Genomic DNA, 18,567 nt, shown 5'->3' with positions numbered 1-18,567 from the left:
GAGTAGATAATGACAGAATTTTAATTTTGGTGCAAACTTATCCCTCAAAGATATTTAATTTTAAAAGATATAAAACACTCAGGAGCAGCTTATGTTTACATTTAAAGCTGTTCAGATCAGTGAATGTTGACCGTCTTTGCTTAAAGTGTTGATTCTGAGAATCGTTGCTATTTAATATGCCATCGATTGACCACAGTAATGGATCAGAAGCTTCAGTTCCAGAGAAGACAATCACATCATGCAGTGAAGTATTGTGTTTAATCTGATCAGTTTTATTCTTTTTCTTTTTAACTGTTGCTCAACAGGTTAAGAAAGCGTTCTTTGCCTTGGTAGCCAACGGTGTGCGAGCTGCTCCACTATGGGACACAGAGAAGCAAATGTTTGTGGGTAAGAGCAACAAAACCTGTCATGGAATGACTTCATAGCCTTGTTTTATGTTTTCTCAGAACAAATAATAAAACAATTTGGGTTTATAGTGGGTGGGAAGTCTAGTTTCTATTGGTATTTTTCATATTTTGAGTATGAGAGTTTTTTCCATTTAGCTGTTTTCTTTTTGTTTCTGTTTCAGATATTTGTTGTTGTACAGGTCGTAGTTAGACGTGTTTTACATTGAGTTTGAAGTTCTAAAAGACTGTTAAGTCATAAATATTTGCAAGTATTTGGACCAGTTTAGAGGAATAAGGCTTCCATGCACTCTCGCAGTTGTATTGGCCAAGCTTATTTAGATCCCTTTAGTCTTCTTACTAACGCTACAGATTTGATTCTAGCACCTCAGCGAGACTGCAGCATGCAGGCCACATATTTCCAGTCCATAATTCCTCTGGACAGAGATGGAAAATGTCCTTGCTGTGCTGGTGCACCTGTGCTAAATGAGTCCAGAGGAAACTTTTGTGTATTAATGCCGCTGGTCATGGCTAGTGGAGCGTGATGCTATATTGAGCAGAAGTCATTAGAGCTGTCATAAACCATTAAGCAAGGGAATGACTTCTCTGCATTGACCAGTGCTCAGAGAGAATTGAAGATCATATTTAACAGAAAAGAAATATCAGTGCAGACTGTCAGGGGGGTGGAGTCAGAAGTCACACCAGCTGTGAATTATGTTTGTTGTGCAGATTCCTTTTTTTTTTTCTTTTTTCTTCCTGCGATTACTCTATTGCAAGTCAGCCTGTGATGAATAATGAATGCCAAGTCAGCGCTGGGATAAACAGGGTGTGGGGGGTCAGTGATTTGTTGTTGGCACCACGCCCATGTACGTGCCATCTCTTTTTACCTAATTGCGCAAAGCTTGCAGGAACAGTGCTGCATGTTGCACATGGATTAACATCTGTTTTTTTCATTACAGGAATGCTGACAATCACAGATTTCATCATCATACTGCACAGATACTATAAGTCACCGATGGTAGGTCCACCTGACAGATGAGATCTGCCTGTTTCTTTGAGGATTTTTTGATTTCTTTAACCTTTTTTCTATTTTCCTCTTGTATTTCAGGTGCAAATTTACGAACTAGAGGAACATAAGCTCGAGACGTGGAGAGGTGAGGTCACGTTTTTGTAGCATGTATGATGTAAAATTTAGATGCAGAATATATAAACTTGAATATTTGATCTCTTTCTACACAGAGGTTTACCTTCCATCCACATTCAAACCTTTGGTCAACATATCGCCTGATGCGAGGTGCGGTACCTGACTGTAAATAATGAATCTGTCTGTTTTTGTGTGTATGCAATCTGATTTCTTGTCCTCGCTGTAACTGGCCTTTTGCATTTGTTGTGTTGCAGCCTGTTTGATGCAGTGTACACCCTCATCAAAAACAAAATTCACCGCCTGCCTGTCATCGACCCCGTCACGGGGAACGCACTTTATATTCTCACACACAAGAGGATCCTCAAGTTCCTCCAGCTTTTTGTGAGTCACCGTCAGTCTGTGTAGCATTTTAATCTACATGATAGATGATTCTGTTGAGAACTTGTCCCACTTTCACTTGTCTGCTGCCCCCTTGTGGTCAGCGTGGACACTAATGAAATGTGACAATGAACTGGGTTGAGAGTGATCACACAGAACACATTCCTGCCTCATCGTGTGTGTGTGTGTGTTTGTGTTCTCCAGATGTGTGAAATGCCAAAGCCAGCTTTCATGAAGCAGACTCTCGGGGAGCTCGGCATTGGCACGTACCACGACATCGCTTTCATCCACCCGGACACACCCATCATCAAAGCACTCAACATCTTTGTGGAGAGACGAGTGTCTGCCCTGCCTGTGGTGGATGAGTCTGGTAAGATTGCAATCTCCACTGCTGATGAAATTCAGTAATAAGACTAAATTAAGTTAGTCACTTAAAGGAGTCCTTCGTGTTCTCGTTCTCGTTCCTCGTGTTACAGGCAAAGTTGTGGATATTTACTCCAAGTTTGACGTGATTGTAAGTAGAAATTTCAGTTTGTTTTTTAAGAGACATTATACTAAATATCAGAGGATGAACCGCTCTGTGGTTTTTTGTCACAGTGTTTTCACGTTTGTTCACAGAACTTGGCTGCTGAGAAGACGTACAACAACCTGGACATCACGGTGACGCAGGCTCTGAAACATCGCTCTCAGTACTTCGAAGGAGTCATGAAGTGCCACAAAATGGAGACGATGGAGACCATTGTGGACAGAATAGTCAAAGCTGAAGTGAGATTTTTTTCAAACACAAACAGGCGTACAGACATTTAGCCACCTGGAAATAACCTCGGACTGATATCAAGTTCATCGCTCTGTGTTTTCCTCCAGGTGCATCGGTTGGTGGTGGTGGATGAGCGCTCCAGCATAGAGGGCATCGTCTCCCTGTCGGATATCCTCCAGGCTTTGGTGCTCAGCCCTGCAGGTATAGATGCTCAGCATCGCTAGCCTCTCTGTTCCTGGACCCTGAGCTCTCTCCCCACCCCGCCCTCTAACCCTGTCCCGGGTAGGAAAACATGCCTGTTTTACTTCCGGCTGGTTGTCGCCTGTAGCTGGCATGGTGCCTGACGTCCTGTTTGTCCTGCTGGAGGCCGCTGTGTGCAGCCGTGTTGTGTGGACTTTTGTGTCAGGATGAAAGGGCTGACGTCCTCTAAAAAACAAGTCCAGTGACCGCTCTCGCCAGTGTATTGTAATGTGCCTGATATAAGCCTGTTGGGTAGTCACACATTCGTAAATTGTTGCAAGTTGCAAAACAGATCGAGGTAAATGAAGTTGGCTAACACCTCTGTTGGGTAAGCACTTTTTTAATTGCCTCAGAGTTGGTAAGGAGCATGTTGTCACCAAGCACGTTCAGTGGTGAACATGAGGGGCATTTGCATATCCTGAGAGGAAAGGAAGAAATGTGAGATTTGTTGTGAATGAGAATGAGATAAAAAAAATAAAAATAAAAAAACTGACGTCAAAATGAGGTCAGTTTTATACCAGCATTGAGCCTCATATCAAACTATTCCTTCATGAATTTCTTACTTAAAGGATGAGTACAGCCAAAAATGAAAAATAAGTCGTAAAGGCGGGTGAAGTTTTGTAGACCGCAAAACATTTCTGGTTCTTCACAGCAAAACAGTGTTGCAGCATTCTCCTAAACAGAATTTGGTTTGTTTTCATTTTACCCCCTAAAGTGATCAGTCGTATGAGGTGGTATGTGACCCACACGCTGTCCTTTTTATACAAGGTGATTCCATGGTTATTATATTTAAAGCCTGTGCCCACAGTTAGAATCCAGCTTTGTGAGACAAAAAAACAAAACAAAACCTCCACAGAGTAAAGTTTTCCACAGTGGTTTGAATCACAAACACAACCTGTGCTGTCCAGAGGCTCCATGTATTATAAATTCTGCTCAGTTATGTTTGGCTTTTAGTAGACATGGCTGCGTTTTGCCAAGAGCTCTACTTTGAATATGTTTTGTACTGATACGGGTGAAGACAAATAACAGATGTTTGCATCATTTAAATGATTTCAGTATCGGACGTTTGCTGTGTGTTCGGGCTGCAGATCAGCAACATGCTGTGAAGGAAAAACATGATGCACGAGCATTCAGCTCCACTTTCTTTAATCGAGATGTTTATATCATCATTTATATTACTGCATAACGCAACTTCAGTTCTGTGAAACTAACCATCGACTGCAGCTTCACACTGAGATTAAACAGGGTCCGATGGGGCGGGGGGTCGCGGCTTCAAAAAGAATGATGAATCTTGTTTTTGAAAACAGGAAACTCGATTTAGACCGACATGTCTACATGTTGTAGAGATAAAACGCAGGCAGAGTTCTGCTCATTCTGACTTGTATGCTGGCTGTGGTCAGACAGTAAAACAAGTAACACTGATTTGTCAAAGTGTTTGGTGATACTGCATGTCTAAACACAAAATATTAATGGTTTTGAAGACGTTTTTTTTTTTTCTGCCAGTGTGATCTTACAGCAGTCGTGTCATGCATAATTATTAATGATGAAAATGGATGAAAGTATTTCAGCAAGATTTGGGTGAAGTAACACAAATCCTGCCGATGCTGTGGTGTGTTTCTTTGCGCGTCGTGTCCTCACTTGTGCTCTTTCTTTGTCTCCGCAGACGCCTGCAAGGAGGAGAACCTGCCTGAGTGAGACGAGGTGAAGAGGAGACACGGTTCGGAGTAAATAAGTTTGAAGGTTGAGGTTCGGGAGCGCAAAAAGGCTGAGCCGAGTCAGTCTGAAGGTCCCAGAGACGCCTGCAAGTGATGCACTGTAGAGGCTTAGAAACCAAAGAGCTAGACAGCTGAATGAAGTGGAGTTCCTGCACTGAGGATTGATTTTTCTGATTTTTCTTTTTTGTTTGTTTGAACACTGATCAGATAAAAACAAAACACACACAACATACTGTATTTGTACACACACACACACACACACACACACACTCAAACACACAGAAGATGCATCATGGTCACCAGCCGGGGAGAGATGGAAGGGGAACGTGGAGGACTGATGAGTTAAGGTTCCCGTGTAGTTCTGATCATGATGCTGTCATCAGTCGATTCTTTTAGTCGCAATTTTGTCGTTGATACTGAATGCGATCAACTCCAGGAAAGCTCTTGTTCTGCTCAGTATCTGACGTAGAAACGGTGTACTTTCACAGATGCAACGTAAGGTGAAGCAAAACTACACGTAACCTACAATGTGGCCATTTTTATGACTGTCATTTAAAAGAAAAAGTGCCAACAGGGAGGGATCAATGCCCAATCATTACTTGTGCCTTTTGTTTTCCCTCAGACTGACAGTATTTGTGGCATTTGACATCAATTGTCAAACGAAAAAGGACAACTTTTTGGGAGGGGGATGTTTTTTTTAAATATGAATGTGTAATTAACAAGAAGTCCGGCCATTTCTTCCTTCTACTTAAAATTTGGTTGATTTTAAATCTCAAGAATTTATCTCAAATTCTAAATAAGTTAGCACAAACACCTGCAGCGGTCGAAGGGAAACGCGATGAGAACACATGAATAAATGGATTCTGTCAGCCGATAACTACGAGCGAGTCCCTCTCACTCATTTTACATCAGTCGGGATTTAGAGTCATTTGCAACTTAAGGATTATTTTTCTAACGGTATTAGACAAAACAAAAAAAATTGTCTTTTTATACGTTTAAAAAAACGCTTTCTTTTCAACATTTCTTTTCAGTTTTGACGCTTCAGATAACCTGATACACACCGCAGACGTGCAGATCAGCTCTCAGCTGTGGCTTCGACAGGACTCATCTCCATCTTTGACTGTAAATAGGATCGTTTTTTGGGGGGAAAACGCGTCACATAAAGCTTTATTTTTATGAATGTGTCAACATGTTTAAAAAGAGAGACTGCAGTTTTAACGTTATTTTTGTAAATATCTTTGTGGCAATATGTCCGGTTCAAAGAGACTTTGTATCTGATCAACATGTACTGTAAATGTGCAAGCATGAGAAAAACTACACTTCAGCAGTATGAATGTTCTTTTGTTTTACTTTTTTTCTATTTTTCTGGCTGCGGAAAAATAAATGGACACTGAATGTACCTTAAATCTGTGTCATTTAGTTTATTTTAATCAGAATTACTGTGTTTTTTACCTGCTTTTTTTAATTGGTCTGTGTTTCCAACCTTTTTTCATCACACCTCTTACATGGCTTGGTCAACTTAACATTGAAAGAAATGTGATGTTTCACTTATTTATTGTTTACTTTCTACTTAATTTAAACTTTTCTTTTTCTGTGTTAACTCATTTTAAGCACTCTCAGTTGCAATGCATGGTGTTCAAACATTGGACTATGAGGCATGTCCTGGTTATTGTGCCGATAAATACACAAAAGGTCAGCCTCACTCTAACTCGTAATCCACCCAGGCTGTTGATTTACCTCCCAACACATGATTGTGTGAAGCGATCAAACCGAGCGGTTCATCTACAGTCCTCATAAATGCCCCCAGTGAAAGTTAAACTGCAGCTGTTATAAATCATACATTTTTTGTTGTCAACCTTTTGGAGCAAAAATGCCTTAATTCATTAGTTGTAGCTTTTTGTTTCTTAGGAGTTTTTGCTTACCTGTGACTCCCATCATAGACGACCGACTGTCTTTTGGTTTTTACTGTTGTATGTGTCAAAGGTCCAGTGTGCAGGATCTAGCAGGAGGTGGCTGCTAAAACAACTTGGATCGCCCCCGTCTGTAGGGCCGGCGTTTGGTTTGTCCATCCATCCATGGAAGAGGACCTGCTCCATCCCTGGATATGAACGGCTCGATCTTGGGTAACTAAAACACAATGATTCTTCTTCTGTGCTGATACACAGTCAAAAAACATGGTTGTGAATATTATATTCCTTTCCCTCCAGTAGATCCTCCAAAATTGTACATACTGGACCTTTAAAGATTTTGATTACAGCATTAATGCTGAACAATTATTTGTTACTGATTCTGTCTTCTGTTATTTAAATCATTGTAGACTAAATATCTTTTGGTTTTGAGCTAATAATGAGACAGAACCAAGACACCCGGACAAATTACATTGGACACTTTCACAATATTTTTTCAACGATAAATTGCAAAAATAATTGGCAGATTATTCAAAAATCAAAGATGGCCAATGATTGTTGCAGCATTAAACATTTGCAGATCTTCAGACGGTCGTGTTGAGTCACAATAACTCCGTGATGACGTCCTTAACTGGCGCTTGACCAGACAAATGTGTGTTCCACCTAAACAGCTCTGTACTAAGGCCTGAGGCCATGTCCACACGTACCAAAACAATCTTTTCTTCCTCCGTCTTCCTCGGCATCCTTTCAAGCTTATTGACATCCATAAGGATCCACTGAAAACGCTGTAGTTCATCGTCCAGGCCTCTAGGTGGCGCTTGAAATTCACCAAAAACAGAGAGGAAGAGACGGAGCATGCGCAGAAAGCTTGCGCTGCATACAAACAGATGGAGAAACCGAACACAACTAGATGAAGACAACAATGGCAAGTGCAAGGAAACCAGAATCACTTGTGTGGATCGATAATGAGGTCGAACTGCTGCTGCGACTCACACTCAACTACAAGGCGAGTAAGTAGCAAGAAACACGAACACAAGCAGTAGTCCGCCATTGTTGTTGTTGTTGTTGTTGATATGCTATGCCGCAAAGTTCAGAGGTCGAGGGGTGGAGCGATGGCGTTTTCGGATTTTTCCACCCTGATACCCGGTTTAAAAAAAGTGTGTTTTCAAGCGCTGCGATTAAAGGAACAATGTGGACGATGGGCCAAAACGATGCAAAACATGTGCTTACACTAAAGAGCGTTTCAGTATGGACGGGGCCTCAGCAACCAGCTACTTTTACACGGTGGTCCAAAATAAGTAAGAGTGTTGCAATACTTTCGTTATCCTGTTTTTTTTTTTTTTATTTCGTGTTGACTCTCAACCCAACACCCCCCTCAAAAGTCAACACGTATGCAGCAGCCTTCAGTGTTACTCTCACCTTGTGTCGGACATTAAAGACTTTTCTCTCACTGTCTGCAGCTTTGAACAGGCCGTCTCTGCTGCTGTCCCGCTGACCACTTGATCACAGGCGTGATTTGTAGTTGATGGTTACACCGCACGCTCTCCGTGTCTCCTCTCCAGCCGATCACCACGAGATTTAAGATGCCCCCTGCGTTTTTTTTTTTTTTTTTAGTTAAGCACAGACGGCACCCTCCCCACCACCACCACCACCACCCCGAAGCTGTGAGCTGTGAGCTCTCAGCCGCCTGGAGCTCTTTATTTTTTTCGTGGCACGCTGCCCTGAGGATATTTTAGTGCTGGGGGATAGGCGGGCATGTGCCAGAGTGTGCCGGGAAGAGGCTGTTTTTTATTTTTTTATTTTCAGCAGCTAATGAGTTAAAATCAGCTGTCATTGAGGTAGAAATGTGCACTGAATGTACCTTAAATCTGTGTCATTTAGTTTATTTTAATCAGGATTACTGTGTTTTTTACCTGCTTTTTTTAATTGGTCTGTGTTTCCAACCTTTTTTCATCACACCTCTTACATGGCTTGGTCAACTTAACATTGAAAGAAATGTGATGTTTCACTTATTTATTGTTTACTTTCTACTTAATTTAAACTTTTGTTTTTCTGTGTTAACTCATTTTAAGCACTCTCAGTTGCAATGCATGGTGTTCAAACATTGGACTATGAGGCATGTCCTGGTTATCGTGCCGATAAATACACAAAAGGTCAGCCTCACTCTAACTCGTAATCCACCCAGGCTGAAATGTGCAAAGGGCCCCCCTTGGTTTTTGCCTGACATTTTTTTTTTCCTGCCCTGTGTTTGTGCTGCAGCCACAAGGTGACACTGTAGCACATGGATCCAAGGGCAGCGCCGGGGCCCCTCAACAAAATACCAGCTCCCCTGCAAGTTGATCCCATCCTGGTGTAATGAGCAACCACCTCTCTCTCGTTGAATATTTACATCCCAATAAGAGATGAATGATTTCAGAGCAGCAGTGCAGCAGTGCTTGTTTCTCTCCCTCCCTCTCTTTCAAGGAAATTGCCCGACTTCAGCAGGAAGTTTTTTTTTTTCTAATGCGGGGCGAAGGGCGCCTTGTAAATTAGGGGGGCGAAGGTACCAAGAGTGGATCTGATGGACTTCCAAATGAGGGCTGAAACTGGACCAGACTTTACTCCAGACAATCTGCTTTGATCTCCCAATCTCCCCTGTGATACCCAGCGCTGGGAAAGCCTCCTCTACACCTTGTAGCCCTAAAGCAGATGAGGCAGGAGGGTTTCACTACCATCCAACACCCCCCCCCACCCCCACCCCCCCCACCCCCACCCCCACCCCCACACACACACCCTTCCTCATCCTCCTCCTCTCCACACTGCCCATCTTTCCTTTACACACACACACATTCACCATCCACACCCACACTGGACCCTCTTTTGAAAGTCTGCGGCTTGATTTAAAATTCCTTCTTCAGAGCGTGTCATGCATTTTATATGCATGGCGAGTGGGAGAAGAAGAGGAGGGATTGCGTGGGGCTCCAGCCCAAATGAACTTCCCTACGCTGTTGGTCTCCTCAGGGATACACACACACACACACACACACTTCTTTCTTTCACTCCCCTCATTTTCTCGCACCCACTCAACTCTTTCAACATTAGTTTTACCGCATCATGCTTTTTCACAAATTCCACCGAGCAGCAAGAGTGCCTTGGCCCTTTGAAGACAAGTGTGATCAGAACAGAGGCAAGGGGTGTGTAAAGAGAGAGAGAGAGAGAGAGAGAGAGAGAGAGAGAGAGAGAGAGAGAGAGAGAGAAAAAAAAAAACCTGGCCGCGGGGCATTTGGGTTTTTTTTTTTTTTTTTTCTTGCACTCGTGTTTAGCAGCGTATGGAGCAGAAGGAGGGAGGCTGACAAGTGCAGTGTTTGGGGACAGCTTTGATGTCTGACGGGGCGCGGCTGCTGCTCAGGCTCAGTCCTTCACAAGGAGACTTGTCACGTTTGACACAGCCGGGCTTGTATATTTACACTCCCCCCCCCCAGCGGCTTCTGGATTGATAACGGATAATCAACAAAAAAGAGCACCGTCGATATACTCTTCTCTCCATTCTAAACATCTCTTATTCTCTTTCTGTCTTGCTGACAAGCTCGGATGAAGCTGAGAATCAATAACCCCAAAAAAAAAAAAAAAAGCAGACGTAACATGAACTTGGACTGCTTTGAGAAATCTGGTTTTATTAGGAACAATATGATCCCGCTAGCTTATTGTGGATATAGCAGTAAACAACAGAAAAAAACACGATTCACTTTTTTTTTGTTTTAAGTGCTACAGGTTTTTTGTGATTATAGACGGTAAAACAGTACAGCAACCATAGTGCCTACATTCATATATGCACAGAGAATATCAAAAAAATAAAATAAATTACAGTATATTGCTGTTAAACTGTTTCCTGCTTGTGAATAACCCTCTGTTTGTCTCTGGTACACATCACTGGGAATATCACACACTGTTCTTGTGACAACTGGGGAGTTGGTTTATAGTGATAACTGAGACTAAGTTTAAAGGGAAAGTTCACCCAAAATCAAAAGCACATATTTTTTCCTCTCACCTGTGGTGCTGTGTCTATCGAGATTGTTTCGAGATGTCTGCCTTCTCTTGAAATGCGGTGTGAAACTAGAAGGCGCTCAGCAATGTTTCAATGTGTCTTTGAAGAAATCAGGAACCTGGTTGCTCAAGATGATCCACAGGCAAACTGTTTTCTGTGTCTACTCGTGGACGAGAGGCTCGTGCTTGGTGACAGTGTGCGATGTAAACATGAATGAGGTCCTCCCATGAACGTACAATGACAACTGGATATGGCGACTGAGGCGCATGATGACAAAAAAGTTTGAGATCCAGGTGTAGAATTACTTGGATCGGGAAAAAGTCTTTTGGGCCCCTGTGCATAATGTGATGGTGACCACTGTGTAAAAATGATTTTCAAAGCCTTCTGCTCTCTCCTGAGGGCTTGCAACCTCTGCAACTGAGCTGTTACCGTTTTTTTTTTTTTAAGCCAGCTACTCTGCAGCCATCTTGGCAACACCCCATGGCAGGTAAGATCAGGCCTCTATCTAAATGTTTGTGCAGAGGGCTATAACTTCACCTTCAATGGTCCATCATCCACAAAACCCGTCAACTCACAGGGTTTGAAGGCAAATACGTGTTTCTGATTTTGGGTTGAACCGTCCCTTTATGTCTGGCAGGTCAACACTTTACAGATAAGCACTGAGTTATCATGGGAGCACAAAGTCGACAAAGGTTAAGCTGATATTATACAGTAACACTAGACAAACCCTCAACAGAGAGATCGGTAAACCTCACTGAAACAGACTCGGCCGAGCGAAGCGACATGTATCCTCGTCAAGCTACGTTTTTGTTTTTTTTTGTTTTTTCTTTTTTTAAATTAAAGATTAATACGAGTTAACTTTGGTTTCCAGCTCTCTAGGACTATACTGTAAATCTGTGGCAGTTTAAGCTGTAAGTAAAAGTTAAAAAATCGACAGTATAGCAGCCTTTAAGCCAAATATTAATACGACACAGAAGTTCACTTTTTTAAAACATTTTTCTTGTTATAATAGCAGCCAGAAAAAAATGTAGTTACAGTGTGATTCCACAGAAGTAGAAAAAAGTGGAAAAAAAAAAAAGAAATCTCATCAAAGTTACTGTTAAAGAATCTGTGATCTGGTACCTCTTAATAAATAGAAAAATGCAACTTCTTTGCTGTTATTTGTTATCTTCTACCCTATCTGATATAAATACGGTTACACACGTGATATATGTAACTGCTGTGTGATGACAGTATCTTTCATCATTCATGCGACAAAGAAGTGTTTCAATGACGGAGGAAAGAAAGAAAAAAAAAATCACTTTTCCATGACTAAGTACTGTGTACAATAAAAATATTTTGGAGCCTGGGAGCGTTTCCCCCCCAAGAATGTTTCTATCCGACTGTAACACAAGACAAACATCAATAAAACAGGCTGAAAGGAACGAATCAATGAGCACAGAGAAGGAGGGGACATCTCAGGTTCCAGCACTCAGTCGGGACACACTGACTGGGCTTTGGTCCTGAACTGAGACCCTGCTGGCCCGCCGCGGTGATCCGCTCAGTCGTCTGCGGCCAGGCGAGGCTCTCTCAGTCCACGTCAACAAGTCAGGTCTTTGTCGGAGTGGATTCTAGCATTGCAGCTGGAAAGGTCAGCTCTGAAACCAGCGTGAGCCCAAACAATCTGGCCACAAGTGGACTGAGAGGAGAGTAAAGAAAGCTGCAACAGAAATAGAAAAAGTGATAGCTTGGCGGAGGATGCCTTTGAAGGAAGTTTTTTTTTTTTTTTAGCAGAGGAGCGCTCTCGTCACTTTGTCTCAGGAATGCACACTTTTTCAAAAAAAAAAAAAAGTCTTCTGTTGCAGGGACTCGCTCCCTTCTTGAGATGCAAAATTCACTGTTTACTTCTACCTCGCTCTTTTGTGCTGTGCTCAACATTTTCCTCACCACCATTTGACATTTTTATGCAACGACAGGCTTCTTCGGCATGTTTTTCCACTCCATTGTCTTTTTTTGCCGCCGTTAAAAAAACTGCACAGCTTGCACTGCGAAAACCGAAAACCAACATACAAATTGCCATCAAGGAGCTCTCAAAAGAGCGATCAGCCGACCTCAGTCCTTCGCCGGCCCTTCCTATTGAAGGCCAGGGGAGAGTATAATGGTGCAGTGTGTTCAGAGTTCACTGGAGCTGTCTTGAGGAGTGAAAGCCGTAGACACACAACTCGCTGGCTGCAGCAAGCTGTTTCCATTATACATTCTGAGCAGCTGTTCTGTGGAGGAAGTCCTTTGAAGGACGGCTGGCTGCAGGGGGTTGGGGGGGGGGTAACCGGAGTCCACAGTTCAAACGGGGTTCTTCACCCTAACAAGCAGGGGCGGGGCCGCGGCCGCTTCCTCTCCGGCGTGGCGTGTCATTTCCCTCCCCCCCACCCGTCATCAAGGCCTCCCCAACAGAGGAGAGGCCACCACACGAGCTCCGACACATGCAACGTCTACACTAACACTCAACGTTCATGCTATAACTAGTACAGAAGCAGGCAGAAAGACAAAGACAACTTCTCCTCAGTTGTACTCAGATTAGTGTGATTACATCTAAGCTTCTCGAGACGTCCTCTGCGCCGCGTGCGCCGCTTCAGTTGTTTTGATTCGTGTCTGTTTTGACATGGAGGGCGAGGAAGAGGGAGTTTTTTTTCTTGGGAGAGGGCTTTGAAGAGAGCCAGATTCGTAAGAGTCTGAAGGTTGTCTCTGAGGGGTCAGGGGCGTCTTTAAAAGGAAAAAGAAGAGGCACGTGGAGAGTTGGGGAGGAGGAGGAAGAGGAGGAGGAGGAGGAGGAGGATGAGAAAGAAAGTCACGCTGGTAGAGGGAGGAGGAGGGCTCGGTCACTTCTGCGTAAGGTACGCTCCGATGGTGAGGCTGGCTGCCCCGAGCGCAGCCATGCCGAAGACCGTCTTGATGGAGGGCCAGGAGCAGCTGAAGACGGAGTCCCTCTGCCTGTCGTACAGCTCGACAAAGGCCTCCTGGGAGAGAGACAGGAGGAGAAAGACAGACAGTTACTTGGGTTGTCAAAGAGTATGTGTTTACCTCTGTGTGTGTTCTTGCATCAGCTGTTATCTGATGGGTCAAACGAAAACACCACACAGGATCAGACAGGCATCTTGTTCATTCCTTCAGAGGAATCTGAATCTTTAAAGGAGACACAGTACACTCATCTTCAAGTTCATCATTTTACTTTGGGTTAAAACTACAATAGGTTTATATGCTGAAAAAACACTGTCAGTGTCAGAGTGTCCTGCGCTGTCTGAAACACCCCACCTCCCGAATACAAAGTCTGCTCTGATTGGTCAGCTCACACATGCCTGAGTGAGCACAGCTAAGCTAAACAGAGCAGCTGGAGCAAGTTGGAGTCAATTCTGACGTGCCAATTTAGCTAGACATAAATTATGCAAATGTTTAACTCAATGATGTCACAAAGTCACAAAATTAAAGGCGGGACTACTGACAGGGTGTTTCAGGAGCAGTGTTTTCTGTGAGAGAGAGAAGCTTTTTTTCCACTGAAGGAAAGAAAGCATAATAGGCCACAAATATAGAACTTTATTCATTCTAAAAAAGATTCAGTAATCATCTAAAACATCCAGGCACATCCAAGCACTACCAACGCAAGTAAAAAGTGCTTTAACTGGGAACTATTTTCAGTTGCGGATGAATACACATTTGGTGCTCTATGGACTTACAGCGACAGGAAGTGCTGATTGAGTTTTTGTCTCACTTTGATTTCACCAGATTTTGAGATCCCTTCGAGAGTCGACCATGAAGGGGAACAGGATTTAATTCATGCCAATCTCAACATCGAAAACATTTCTTCCCATTATCGGAGGGTTAAAGTTGCTCCTGAATTCGTAAAATCGAGCACAAAAGACTTCCAACCTGATTGTATTGAAGTGGCAGACAAAATCTGTCAAAATCTGAGCAGGTGAAACAGAAAATCTCTGCATGAATCCCTCTAGAGGTAAGAGAGGAAATATGTTCTTTTTTTTGTAATTTGGGTGAACTGACCTTTAAATCCCTCTGCCGTCGCCACTAAATATTGGTGGAAATAGAGTGTTATTACGCCCATTTTGCAGGCAGAATCCATTTATGTCCATCGTCTCTCACACCCGCCCACGCACGACCTCATGCAGAGAGAAACGCGGCGCACCCACAAACACACCAAAAACAAACATGGGAATCACCAAAAAAAGGAGCCCATTTGCAAACGCACATCGACAGATTTATGGTGGGGTTTTTTTTTTTTTAGCATGCGGACAAGCGCCGCAGCACTCAAGCATAAATATATTAATGTTGCTCCGAGGGGACTCTGCTTTCTGCTGCTAACAGGAGTTTTTAAAAGCCGTCTGTTACGAATTGAGAATGTGTGTGTGTGTGTGTGTGTGTGTGTGTATATAAGATCTGTGGAGAAAATACCACGGCTCTGTGTCTGCAGACAAGGAAATACAGACATCTGCTCACAGGCAGTGACAGCAGGAACAGCTGGACAGGAAGTCGTGGTGCTAAGCTCCCCGCTCTCCCACACGCACACACACACACACACACACACACACACACACACATTGTAGATTATCTTGAACCTGACTAGAACAGAGTATTCTAAAAGCTTTAATAGAGGATATATCAACACTTTTCCTATTGAATATCAACTCTTTTGTGGAGCTAACCACATTAACGGCGATGTTGCGTTCACTTGAGCTCCTTTGATGCCTACTGTTTTAGCCGTAACTTGATCTGATCCATGAACAATGGCAAATTGTTACGTTTCATTCACTACAACATTACTGTGTCAGTTCCCATGGGCATCTATTATCATTCTATTTTTAATCCGACTTGATTTAACTCAGTCTACCTACAGTAATTACGTTTTTGTGTAATTCTAACCGGGACCCACGTGTTTTCACTCGACCTTGATCGAAGCAAGAACTGGGTCATTATGCTCATTTTCACGAGTGTCACATTTTAATACACAGCTTCCTTTAATCAAACAAAGGCCCACACAGGATTTAAAAGAGGAGATATCAATTCTGAAGTGCTGCGGGGAGACAAAAGTATTTCCTGTTTCCCTCTCCTCCCTTTCCGTCCTGGCACATTCCTGAGACCGGGGGTGAAGGGGGGGAAGAGCTGGTCGGTGTCACATAGGAGGAAGGATCAGCAGTTTCTTCCCACTTTAGGCCCTCCGGTGTCAAAACATGCTGCGCTCTTAAATCAGGCGATGATATCTTTAACCACACGGCATTTTGCTTTGTTGCAGCTGAGTGTTTTTAATTATCCTGGGCTAAAATTACAACTACTCCAGCCAGGATCGCAGCTCTGAGAGTCATCAAACACAGCAAGGGAGCTAACGGCTAATGTCAGTACATGTACCACAGTTGTAACGCTAACATGCTCATTCTAGCCAGGTCAGATGTTTACCCTTTCGACCACCCGCATTTAACATTTTCACACCAAATTAGAGTGAACATGCAGGTGTTCAAAGGTTGACCACACCTGCTTTTATTTTCAGTTCATATATCTCATCCACAAGAGGTTTAAAAGTCTAAAAAAACATTCTGAATTAGACACACCATTTTTTTCTGGAGCGGATGACGGAATTGACGGCAGTGGTTACGTTTTCTTTTATATCCTTTACCTCGATCGCTCTTTCAAACTCAACACCAATCGCGCCGTTTCATCCAATAATTGCTGAAATTTGCCAGGCAAAAATAAAAAATTCTACCCTCATGGTGGAACAAGAGGAGAATTCAAGGGGCTGTAACTCAGGTTCATCCTCCACGAACCATGAATGTACCAAATGTTATGCCCATCTATCGACTGAATGTTGAGATATTTAAAATAAGTGAAAACTTGAAGACCTGCTGGTGGGACAAGCTGAAGAGACTGGGGGTGTCATTGGGATTCATCCTCTCGGAACCACAAATGTCTATATCAAAGTTTGTATCATGAATGTAAAGTTTTAACCCATCCATCTATTAATGAACATTGAGATATTTTTCAGTAAGAGTGAAAGCATCTGCCTGCTCGTGGTGCTAATATAAAAAGTCTGGGACCCCATAGTCTTTAGGAAATTACCCTCTGGAGACCATGAATGTTTCTGGACGATCATGACAATCCATCGGTTTTTGAGATATTTAAATTTGGAGCGCGCGGACTCTACAGCCATGCCGTTATCATGGCTAAAAATAAAGATCACAGTGTCCGACAGCTTAATCTAGAGAACAGTTAACAAGCCTGGTCTTTCGGCGGTAATACCTCCTCCTCCTCCTCCTCCTCCTCCTCCTCTTCAACAGGACTCGGGTATTAATTAGAGAACAAGCTCTTCAGTCAAACCTCCAGCTGAGGGGAATGTGTTAGCTGGCATAAACACTGCCTCCATATCATTTTTTCCACCTACATCAGGAATATAACAGTTTGCTGAGGCAACAAACAAGAATCTGCCACCGGGTAAAACAGCAAGTGCATGTGACTGACCGCTAAGCAAGGCTCGACTAAATGGCAAACTCATGATGCATGTCCTCAATGTGCCCCAGACAGTCGGCATAGATTATCATCTATTTAAGTCTGAAACAAAAGAGGGCCAATTACGGTAAAAGGTTCATAACAGCGGTGATGGATGTTTCAAAGAATCCCACAAGGACACGGACGGTAATAACTCCAGACTGACCCACTGGGAGGGCTGGGGAGCCGAGATAGAGGAGGGAGGAAGGGTGTCAGGTGGATATCATGAGACTGAGGCATGCTCCACTTCAGCTCTGGGAACTTTTTCAGCCACACGTTAGCAAGCAGTGCTGCCAGAGCCACGTGAGTAAGTGTGAAAAACAAACCTTGGCACCTTCAGTTTTTTTTCCCCCTTTCCCCTCCTCGCTCACCTCCTCCTGTATTGACTGTCATTATTAAAAAGAAAAACCTGAGCCTTTGAATGAAAATAATAATAAGCAGCTGGCAAAATAAGGACACTGAAGGTTGACGGGGACGGGAAAAGGACAAAACATCTGCATTCATCACGTCAACAAAAGACTCTATAATCCTCAAAAAGTCATCTCATTGCCCCGCAGCAAACCATCTGCCATCGACAGCAGGTGTGCATCTGGGAAATAAACTCCGGGCTGCGGTTCTCTACAGTATTCATTTTTTGGATCAATGGCTTGTTAAAGGTCACAGCCACCATACAGAAGCCAGGAATCCAAAGGGAAAATGCCCCAGCCAGGTTTGCACTCTCCCTTTCCTTCGTTTTTCTTTTTGTTGCACACAATTAATCCCTCGGAGACAGAGTAAAGGAGTCCGACTGAACAGCGAGGACTTGAGAGGATCCCGTACTCAGACAGGGGGTGGCAACTCGCTGCCCCGAGTGTCATGGTTACCCCGGCTGGTAGCTTCACACATGATTTGCTTTTCCCACCAGCGGGAGAGAGACTGTCCTCGACCTCTGATTTGTTTTTCACATGATTTAGACCTCTGGGTTTTTGCTCAGCGTCTTTCTCATGGGCACAAAGACATTTTTCTTTTTTTTTTTTTACTGTTGTCTTACACAGTCTTAAGGGCAACAGGAAATACCAAACATTCACCAGTTCCTTCGGGTATCCCCCTGCTTACTGGGGAATGATCCCTCTTACTTGTGTGGAAGATAATGAGTCATCTTGTGCGCTCGACTAACTCTGTTAAAACCACAGAGCAGCACTTTTGCCAAAACAGAAAAATGATTAGGCAGTCATCTCTGTTTTGGGACGTTTCTGTGGGTAATTGCGGGCAGACCGAGGCTGGGAGAAAGGGATGTGGGTTAAAGTTCAACTTCTAATTAAAGTGCCTGTTGTGGCTTTGCTGCTATATTCACCTCTGAACCGAGCCTCTCCCCGCGCTCTGTTTATTTCCTAAGCATTCACATAGTAACATACTTATAATATTGCACACGCTGCTGCCGCCGCCCCTCCTTGATTTTACAATGAACCTCTTTCAGATTTCAGCGCAGCTAATTGTCAAGCAAAACTCTCATTTCAGGAG

The 18,567-nt window shown here is 43.3% G+C and overlaps 2 protein-coding genes and 1 long non-coding RNA gene across 6 annotated transcripts in view; 2 read left to right on the top strand and 1 right to left on the bottom strand.

Moving 5' to 3' along the window:
- Positions 1–6,023, top strand: part of LOC119011052 (5'-AMP-activated protein kinase subunit gamma-2-like) — a 28,585-nt gene extending 22,562 nt beyond the window's left edge. For all 4 annotated transcript variants that reach the window (XM_037083838.1, XM_037083839.1, XM_037083840.1 and 1 more), the window contains 10 exons: positions 306–387; positions 1,343–1,401; positions 1,492–1,537; positions 1,623–1,677; positions 1,782–1,908; positions 2,110–2,275; positions 2,382–2,419; positions 2,524–2,670; positions 2,770–2,863; positions 4,566–6,023. In XM_037083838.1, coding sequence (XP_036939733.1) covers positions 306–387; positions 1,343–1,401; positions 1,492–1,537; positions 1,623–1,677; positions 1,782–1,908; positions 2,110–2,275; positions 2,382–2,419; positions 2,524–2,670; positions 2,770–2,863; positions 4,566–4,597 — 846 coding nt within the window. In that variant the 3' untranslated portion in view covers positions 4,598–6,023. The remainder of the gene's footprint in view (positions 1–305; positions 388–1,342; positions 1,402–1,491; positions 1,538–1,622; positions 1,678–1,781; positions 1,909–2,109; positions 2,276–2,381; positions 2,420–2,523; positions 2,671–2,769; positions 2,864–4,565) is intronic.
- A 1,225-nt stretch (positions 6,024–7,248) lies between these two features.
- LOC119011054 lies at positions 7,249–10,374 on the top strand. Its single transcript, XR_005072113.1, has 2 exons — positions 7,249–8,677; positions 8,784–10,374. It is a non-coding gene; the product is annotated as an uncharacterized LOC119011054 (long non-coding RNA).
- Positions 10,158–18,567, bottom strand: part of bcl2b (BCL2 apoptosis regulator b) — a 28,094-nt gene continuing 19,684 nt past the window's right edge. Inside the window, exon 2 of the mRNA XM_037083842.1 lies at positions 10,158–13,541. Coding sequence (XP_036939737.1) covers positions 13,404–13,541 — 138 coding nt within the window. The 3' untranslated portion in view covers positions 10,158–13,403. The remainder of the gene's footprint in view (positions 13,542–18,567) is intronic.

Source organism: Acanthopagrus latus, chromosome 21 (genome assembly GCF_904848185.1).
Source record: "Acanthopagrus latus isolate v.2019 chromosome 21, fAcaLat1.1, whole genome shotgun sequence".
Lineage (NCBI taxonomy): Eukaryota > Metazoa > Chordata > Actinopteri > Spariformes > Sparidae > Acanthopagrus > Acanthopagrus latus.
This window is presented reverse-complemented; position numbering and strand designations above follow the sequence as displayed.